The sequence below is a fragment of the Remersonia thermophila genome, chromosome 2 (assembly GCF_042764415.1).
Source record: "Remersonia thermophila strain ATCC 22073 chromosome 2, whole genome shotgun sequence".
NCBI lineage: Eukaryota > Fungi > Ascomycota > Sordariomycetes > Sordariales > Chaetomiaceae > Remersonia > Remersonia thermophila.
Window position 1 is genome coordinate 2,693,025 of NC_092218.1, and position 8,792 is coordinate 2,701,816.

General features: G+C 63.5%; 2 protein-coding genes across 2 annotated transcripts; one reads left to right on the plus strand and one right to left on the minus strand.

Moving 5' to 3' along the window:
* Positions 1 to 308: 308 nt before the first annotated feature.
* VTJ83DRAFT_2193 (uncharacterized protein) lies at positions 309 to 1,600 on the plus strand (the record flags this gene model as incomplete). Its single annotated transcript, XM_071008436.1, has 3 exons — positions 309 to 637; positions 706 to 1,395; positions 1,480 to 1,600. 3 exons carry the CDS (start codon positions 309 to 311, stop codon positions 1,598 to 1,600), a joined length of 1,140 nt encoding a protein of 379 aa, XP_070868733.1.
* A 1,884-nt stretch (positions 1,601 to 3,484) lies between these two features.
* Positions 3,485 to 8,327, minus strand: VTJ83DRAFT_2194 (uncharacterized protein; the record flags this gene model as incomplete). Its single annotated transcript, XM_071008437.1, has 4 exons — positions 3,485 to 4,443; positions 4,529 to 5,150; positions 5,239 to 7,986; positions 8,100 to 8,327. 4 exons carry the CDS (start codon positions 8,325 to 8,327, stop codon positions 3,485 to 3,487), a joined length of 4,557 nt encoding a protein of 1,518 aa, XP_070868734.1.
* Between the last annotated feature and the right edge of the window lie 465 nt (positions 8,328 to 8,792).

Here is an 8,792-nt window from a genome sequence, read left to right on the forward strand (position 1 = left end):
GAGGTGGGGCCCCGCTTGCACGTCTTGACTATTACTATAGTTCTCAAGTGATAGTACACGCAGCACACTAATATACTGCGTAGTACACAGTAAAGTTGCTCGATTCCTCTTTGCCTGCCACCGTTGCGTCCAACCCACCCAACCGCAGAAGGCCCTCACCAATGAAAATGCCGAGCCCCCTGCTCCTGTGCTTACATAGTACCATATTCCATACCATGCCTCCTCCGGCTTGATGTCCTCTAGGGAATGCTCCTTCGCCCAAGGGTGTCCGAGACGGTGACGCTGTCGCTCAAGATCGGATCCCAACCATGGCTTCGCGATCCGTGTTCAACGATGCCTCGGAAAGGGTCTTCACCGTCCAGTACCGCGCAAAGGTGGCAGACCCCCAAATGACGCCGGATGAGGAACGCGAAAAGAGAGCAGCCGCGTACGCCCTGGTCCAATCCAAGTACGACGCAGGAGTGCCCTTTTTCACCAAGGACGCCCTTCGAGACCTGGCGAGGCAGTTCCAGGCCAACGGAGGCCCGGGCGGCAAGATTGCCGTGACCGGCCTGGATGGGGTCACCGTCCACGTCCCTCTGGAGAGCGGGCAGGACTATGCAAATCGCCCCTACGGAGACGACTTTGCTTGCGTCATGTAGGATGGTTCTGTCTTGGGCTACGCTGCTGGCTTCGATGGTCTTGTCTAATGTGTGCTCGCTCTAGCGCAAAGCCGCTCGTCCGCTACCGGGGCATCCGGCATCTTTTGGACAAGCGCCGGATCCCGGCCGGCGGCGGTGTGCAACTGTACGTAAACAGCATCCGCGAGACCTACATGCCCGTTGGCGTCGGCTACTCGGTCGAGGTACGAGATGCCCAAACCAACGAGCCGGTCAGTCTCCTGCCGGTCGCAGGGTACGACGCGGTGAAGCAGAAGCTGGATCAGACGAGGCAGTCCTTGGAGGCAAGCAAAGAGTTTGCGCAGATCAGGTCGACCCTGGCGTCCGTTGCTCTTCCGTCCGGCATTGGCAAGGTGGTTGCCCTGGCGTGCTCGACAATGGCGGCCGAGATCAATTCTCCTGAACGCAGCCTCGCTCAGCACGCCCTGGTGCTCCTGCTCCGCGACCTGCTGAGCCGTGACGGCAGCAGGCCGGACGTCGAGGGCCGAGGTTCTGGTCCTGCAAGAATCCAATGCTTTGCCCAGGATCCCAAATACTTGCCGGTCGATGAGCAGGTCCTGCAGGAAAACGACGTCGCTGTGCTCGACGACCCAGGAGCCTTCCTCGAAATCGACGAGACAAGTGTCGTCCTCTCCGTCGGCCCTGATATCCCGGTGAGGGAAATTGTAGCCGACATTGCCCGCCCGGCGATCATGATCTGGGACAAGGTCGTGGAGATGAACCAGGACCAGACAAGGCAAGTTCATGGTCTTTTTTTTTTTTTTTTTCTTTTCCCACTAGCCACGAGCTGAAATGAGTCTAACGACAGCGGATTACCCAGGACCGATCCCGTGACTCCCCGTGTGGAGCGGATGATCCAAGACTACATTGAGCTGCCATTTCCACCCAACGACAAGCTCTTTGGCGGGTTGGCAATCTACGTCAGGAAGAGCGCTTTCTAACACGCATACTTTGGTGGAAAAATCTTGGCCCAGGGGTTTTGAACCTACTCCTGATGTCTCTCGTTCTCTCAGAAGACGTGCGATCATGGCGACGTTGGAGAGTGTTCGCAGAAGCGAGGCGATATGACCGTACAGACCGTCTCCTCTTACCAACCTTTCATCATACAACGCGTCGTAGCTCCGGTGACTTGGTAGGATGTTTGTTCGAGAGCGTTGCAGAATTGCGGAGCGACTTGGGGGGAGGGGGCGCCGCCCGGGCCGCAGGTGGTATAACTGAGCCGCACCGGGTGCCGCCCCAGCCTCGCCGGGTAGGAAATAGAGGCCGGGCGATCCGCAACGCACATGTAAGCTTGGTTGCGTCTCTCGGTCCCCGATCATCTATCTAGCCAGGGCCCCAAACCCCAACTGTACCGCCCAGGGGGTGGTCGCATCCACGGGTCGCCAGCGGCGTTGCCCACCCCGATGACTTCCAGACTCACTGGCATTTCATTCGTTACTGGTTACTGCCTACCAAGCCAACAGACAGACCGTATGACGCTGGAGATCGCCGCGCTCGACCACACCACCACTACTACCACCACCACCGACACCATCGCTGCCAAGCACCTCCTTGACGGTCAAGCTCCGTGCTATCCGGTCCAGGTCAGCGCCAGCTAAGCAACTACGCCATCCACTCTCTTCTTCCCAGCTAGATTCCAGAGAGCAACCTCCCTGACCTGCTGATGGCACCTCCCAACCGCCCCTCAGGGGCTTCGAAATGCGTCATCTCCGCCGCGACCTTGGCTGTCGACCACAGCGAACTCCGGCAATGCCGCAACATGGCCGTCTCTACATCCGGCTACCGAGCAACCGACCTGGCTAGCAGCATGACAGCCCACCACAGCGACATGATACCCTCATAACCAGGATATGTTTGCGGCCTGGTTTTTGAAGAAGCCAAGCTCGCGACCCCCGATTCTTTGATAAAGAAAAAAGCCCATCGGCGCGGCAGCAGTGAGTGGGCTAACGAGGAGCAGCGCGCGCCGGGGAGCTCGTCGCATCATGACACCTACGGGAGGGGGCATTAAACTATGCAGATGCTGGAGTTTTTGATCATGGCCTCTTAGTACAAGGGGGGGTCTAGGTGGTGGTTGTGGTGGTGGTGGTGGTGAAGGAGGAGGAGGAGGAGGAGGAGGAGGAGGAGGAGGAGCAAGGGCACTCTCAAGCGGGCTTGAGCTTGGTGCAGCTGTGGCTACCTTCGGGGTCGTAAGCAGAGCTCGTTCCCGAGTCCTGCTCGTCAATGAATCCAGCCTGGGGCTGGTGTGTTGCATAACGCGAATCGATCTTGCTGTGTGCTGAGTGAAAGTGAACTCACCGACGTCGTCAACGTTGATGGCTGTTTCGACTCCAACCATCTGAGCGCACTCCCGGTCCCGGCATGTCCGGCATGTCCGTAACTTGACTGCGCTTGATGATAACCACATGGACCAAGACCAAGGCACAAAAGAGATACGACAAAGGCATGACCCCCTCCCCCCCCCCCCCCCCCCCCCCCCCAAAAAAAAAAAAAAAAAAAAAAAAAAAAAAAAAAAAAAAAAAAAAAAAAAAACCGGGAATGCATTCATAGCTCATGATTCCAATCTATGCACCGCACGACGGGACAGCAGGGTATCTATCACCCACCCAGAAAGTTGAACCGGCCCTAAGAGAACACCACCCGCCTATCCAACTCCGCTGCCGCTCAGAAGACCACCATGATCATCGCCCGAGCAGGACCACCTTAGGCACCCGAAGCACAGAAAGATAAATACAAGAAAAACCAGACAAAGAGCGAAGGCCAGAGAGGCCAAACGGCAGTCGTCTCCCCCAACGCCCCCCCTTTTTTGTTTTTTTACTTCAACCCCCTTACCGCTGCCCAGCTCTCCCCTTCGCCAACAATCTCCTCTCCAGCTCCACCACCGCCTCATCCCACCCCAGCCCCAACCCCATGGCCGCCATCTTCTTCCCTCCATCCGCACCTCCCTCCGTCGATGACGCGACCCTCCCGGCCAAAAACTCCGTCATCTTGCCCGCCGCAAACGGCTCGCCGTACACGACCCCCGCCTCCGGCTTGACCGTCACCTCGACCGCGCGGCGCCTCGGGCGGTTCCCGTCCGTCCCGGCCATCCCGTCGACCTGGCCGTGCTCGAGGAGCGCCTTCTCCTGGACGACCACCCCGAGCCGCAAGCGGACCTCGACCCGCGTCTGCAGCGGCGCGAGCAAGATCGACGACTTGATCGTGGCCGCGGCCTTGGCCGCGGCGCCACCAGCGCCGCCGTTCTCCGGATCCTGATCCTCCATCCCGCCATCGTCTTCATCGCCATCGGTCCCGTCCCCGTCGGAGCCATCGAGCTCCACGACGGTGGGGAACGTCAGGTTCAGCCTCCTCACGGTCGCCTCCACCTCGCCGGCGAGGTCCCACGCGTCCGCGACCAGGCGGAGCAGCATCGGAGCCCTGCGGGCGGGGGCGGCGCGCGGGAAGAGGGAAGGGCCGCGCGAGCGGAGGTGGGACCGGAGGCGGCGGAGGACGAACGCCTTCTCGGGCGCCGGGGTCGACGGGCCGCGGGCGACGTCCTTGCCGACGATGATGTTGTTGTCGCGGCTGCTGCTCCGACGGTGGGACGAGGAAGAAGAGGTGGCGGCGGCGGCGGCGGCGGGGGGGCCGATGTACCGGATGGCGATCGGGCGGGAGGAAGGAGAGGATTGTTGGAGGGCCGCCACGTCAAAGACCAGCTCGATTTCGCGGCGGTAGCGCATCGTGAGAGCGGTGCCGGCGACCGAGGCGATGGCCCAGCCGGTGCGTTTCTCGACGGCGTCGGTTTGGGCTGTCGGACGGGAGCGGTTAGCATGCATGCACGCGAGAGCTCCCCGGTTTCCGTCCGCGATAGGAGAGGAGGAGCAAAAACATACCTTTGTGCTTGGCGATCTCGTCCACCGACCAGCCGCGACACTCCTCGCGGATCCTATCCGCCTCGTGGATCTCATCCAAGCACAGCTGCTTCTTCTGGGCGAGATCGTCCACCCCCTCGGCGGCCTCTTCCAGCTCGCGCTTCAGCTCCTCGAGCCGCCTCGACTTGTCCGCAAGGGCCTTGTCCACCGCCGCCAGCTCCGCCCTCGCATCCTCCAAATCCTGCGGATCGATGCCGGCCAGCTCCTGCTCCGCCTCGTGCAGCTCCACCTTTTCCCTCTCCAGCGCCTCCCGCCGCGCCGCCAGGCCGGGCAGCACCTCGGCCAGCATGCTCTCCTGCCTCGCCAGCAGCTTCTCGTCGGCGTCCATGCCCTCGGCCGTCTTGAGCAGGCCCTCCTTGAGCCCCTCGCACAGCTTGGAGCGCCACTCGTACCACATGGCCTTGCTGAGCAGGCGGGCGTGCGTCTTGACGTTCTTGAACTGGTTGTCCATGAGCACGCGCATCTCGGGCGTGGCGGTCATGTACTCGCGGAAGAGCGGGGGGTTTTCCTCAAAGGTTTCGGTCTCGATCTCGCGCACGATGCGGCGGCCTTCGGAGATGTACTTTTTGAGCTCGCGGCAAGACTGGAGAATGAGGTTTAGCATGGATGGCAGGCGTTGTGGAAGGGGAGGAGAGGGGGAAGGGGGAATCGATCGGCTGGTCGATACGTACGTGCTGATACATCTCGAGCATGGGCACCGTGCACGCTCCCGCCACGACGCACCGCTCCAGCGACACGTCGTCCTTGCTGGCCGCGATGCTCTCGCGGGCCGTGCCCGGCGCCACCGTGTGCCGCCGCTTGGTCGTGGTCAGCTCCATGAAGCGGATGCTGGTCATGTTGAGGAAGTCCTGGAGGTGGATGCGCTCGCCGTCTTGGGCGTCACCGCCGAGCGGCAGGCCGGGCGGCCGCACGGGGGAAAAGCGCTCAAGGTCCACCGTGGCCGTCGGCTGGTCATCCATGGCGCCGCCGAAGAAGCGGCTCGGGGCCGGGTCTCTGGGCGTCGTCGCCCGCTGCGGAGAGCTCCCCGCCGTGGGAGTCGTAGCGCGGTCGGCAGGCTCGACGGGCCGCATGCTAGGGCGCGTCTTCCTGCCCGTCGTGGTCTCGGCCTTGGACGGCGGCGACTGCAGGCGGATGTTCTTGACGGGGCTGCCCTGGCGGCCCTTGAGCCGCTTGACGCCGTCGTTCTCCTCTTCGTCGTCGTCGTCGTCCATGTCCAGCTCGATGGGTCGCTTGCCCAGCAAGCCTCGCCCGCTGCCGATGGCGAGGCTCTTGCGCCCGCGGAACGGGTTCTTCTTGGGGCTGAGGCCCTGGATCATCTCCCTCAGGTTGATGGCCCCATCCTGGCCGGCCTCCCGGTCGCCGTCCTCGCGGCGCTCCCTGTCGAACTCGTCCTCCAGCTCGCGCGGGTCCGCAAACGCCACGTTGCGGCGGGGGTTCTGCGGCACGCTTGGCACGAAGCTGGAGGCCGCCTCGCCGATGGACTCTCTGCGGTCGAAGATCTCGGCGACGCGAGGCGAGCCCAGGCCGGGACGGTCGGCGCCGACGCCGGACAGGCGCCGGACCTGCGGGGTCAGGACGACATGGGGCGTGGCGAGCCCGGTGTTGGGGTCTTGATGGAAGAGGGAGGGACGCGCAGGGGAGCGCGGCGTCGTTTTCATGGGCGACGAGAGGTTGCGCACCGGCGAGCTGCTCGGCGGGTCGTTGCCCGAGGCGGACGGAGGCGTCCTTGCGGGGCTCTGCGCGGCGGCGTTCTTCTTGGGAGACGGGGTTGGGCTCTGTCGCATCGGCGAGCTGCTCGGCGGCGCCGGCGACCTTGACGGCGATAGCCTCGCCGGCGGCAGGCCCTGGGGAGGCGACCGGCGGAGTCCGTTGCCGCGGAATGGCGAGAACTCTGCGGCTGCCTTCTCATCAGCGGCCGATGCGGTCGGCCTTTCCGGAGACCCGGAGCGTTCCGCGGCGACGGCGGCGGCGGCGGTGGGAGACCGCCCAGGCTCGTCCGCATTTTCCTCCATGACGACCTTTCCGGCCGCCGAGCGCGCCGCAGGCGTGGAGGCGGATGCAATGATGCCTCCCACGGCCACCGTCATGTCCATGCCCATGGTTTGGTCCTGCTCTTCGCCCTCATCCGGAAGAATCCGACCGACAGCCTCGGTCATGTCCATGAGATCGCCGCCGTCGTCTTCCTCGTCGCCTGCGGCCGGCGACGGTGTGTTCTGGGCGCCGTTCTTCCCCAACCCGGCCGACAGCAGGCCGCCGATGGCCGTGGTGAACTCCATCGACATGTCCTCGTTGGCGTCCACGTCGAACTGGCTCACATCCGACATGCGACCTTTGCGGATGCCGCCGATGGCCGTGGTGAGGTCCATCGTCTGCTCTCCCATCTGCGTCGGCTCGGCCTGTTGCGCCGTGGGGTTGACGGACCTGCGGCGCAGAAACGCCGTGGCTTTGGACAGGATGCCGCCCAGCGCCGTCGTGACGTCCATGGACATGTCCTCGTTGATCTCCTCCTCCCTGTCCGGGGAGGGCAGCTCGGGATACAGGATTTTGCCCGCCGCCGTCGTCATGTCCATGTCCGCCTCCATGTCCATGTCGGAGCCTTGGTCGTCGCCGTGATGGCCGTTGCTCCCGCTCGCGCCGCGGTTGTCGTTGGCGGCGCCCCGGCTCGCGTTGTCCTGCGAGTGATTCTTCCTGCCCCAGCCCGCAAACCCGGCAATGACCTCCTCGTCTTCGCCAAGGCTCTGGGTGACCGCTCGGCGGGCCGCCAGGCGCAGGTTTTCGTCGACGCTGTCGCCCGTGTCGCCGTCGAAAGCGGAGCGCGGGGAGGACGCCGAGGTCATCTCCTCGGCCTCGACGGTCATGATGGTGCCGTCTTCGTCGCTGGAGCCCTCGATCTCGATGGCGTCTTCCTCGGCCACGCTCTCGGCATGGTCAAAGTCGGAGTCGTAGTCGTCGGACCCGAACGCGGAGGAGACGGCCGAGCTCCGACGCCGCCTTCTAGGTGGTTGTTGCTGCTGAGCTTGGGGGAGCTCGTCGACGTCGCGGGCCGGCGAGGAGGAGGGGGGGTCGGAGCTGGGTGGTTGGTGGTGGCTGTTTTGCGTCGTGCGGCGGGTCGAGTCGCTCGAGGTGGTCGAGTCGGGCATCTCGTCGATCTCGTGGAACGTGTGCAGCGTGGCTTCGGCGGCGAAGGACACGCGGCGGTTGGCCAGCGATTTCCTCCGGGCATCTCTCCGGTCCCGGATCTCCTTCTCGAGCTGGGCACGCTCCCGTTCCTCGCGCTCGCGGGCCGCGGCCTGCTGTTCCTCCTCGGTGCGCAGGGCGATCTTGGTCCCCTCGCTGGGTCCTTTCGGCTTGTACGACGGAATCTCCGGGAGCAGCGGCATGGTGGGCTTCAAGATGGATCTCGGGGGTGCCGCGAGGGACTAAAGGAGGAGGAGGAGGACGACGAGGACGAGGGGTTGGGTCAGCCAAAAGACACGCATCGCACGCAGGGAAGGGAGGGGATGGACGGGGGAGTCTGTCAGGAACACCGTACAGCTCGTCGATTTCCACTGCCCGTCTTGAGGGCGTCAAATCCTCCCGGGCCCATACTCTTGCTCCTCGTCTTCTTGCGCGTGGTGGTAGCCGCAGCCGCCGCCGCCGTGCTGCCGGCGTCGAGGGCCGCATTGTCTTTGTCTGAAGACCTCCGGGTTGTCGAGGGACCTCCGATGGACTTGCGCGTCCGGCGCGTCGCGGGCAGCGTCGCCTCTTCGTGGGCTGCCATGCTAGCACATGCGTTGTGGTGGTGGTGGTGGTGGCGTGGTGGTGGTTGTCGGAGGGGTGGGCGGGAGGAATTGCAGGAGGTGGGACGCGATCGAGTCGCGACAGTTTGACGTTGGCCGCAACGCCCGCGACGCCCGCGACGACCGTTAACAACTTTCGGCCGAGTACGCAGTATTGACACGGTGCAACGCTCTGATTGGCCGGAACGGTTCAACGTAAACAAGGGAGGGCCCCGCTGGTGACGGCGAGCGGTGTCCGCTTGGCAAGACTGCACTTTTGCTGGGCCTCGAACCCGAACCCTGAGAATCCGGGACTTACACCGTACTATAATATTACACAGTTGACATGACACCAACACGGTGGGTGGAAGGCGAACTCTCCTCATTTCCCCAACTGGTAACTAGGTAGTTAGTGACCTCACAGAGGCCTGTCAACACTCACCAATCCCCAGTTGAGATAGGCCACG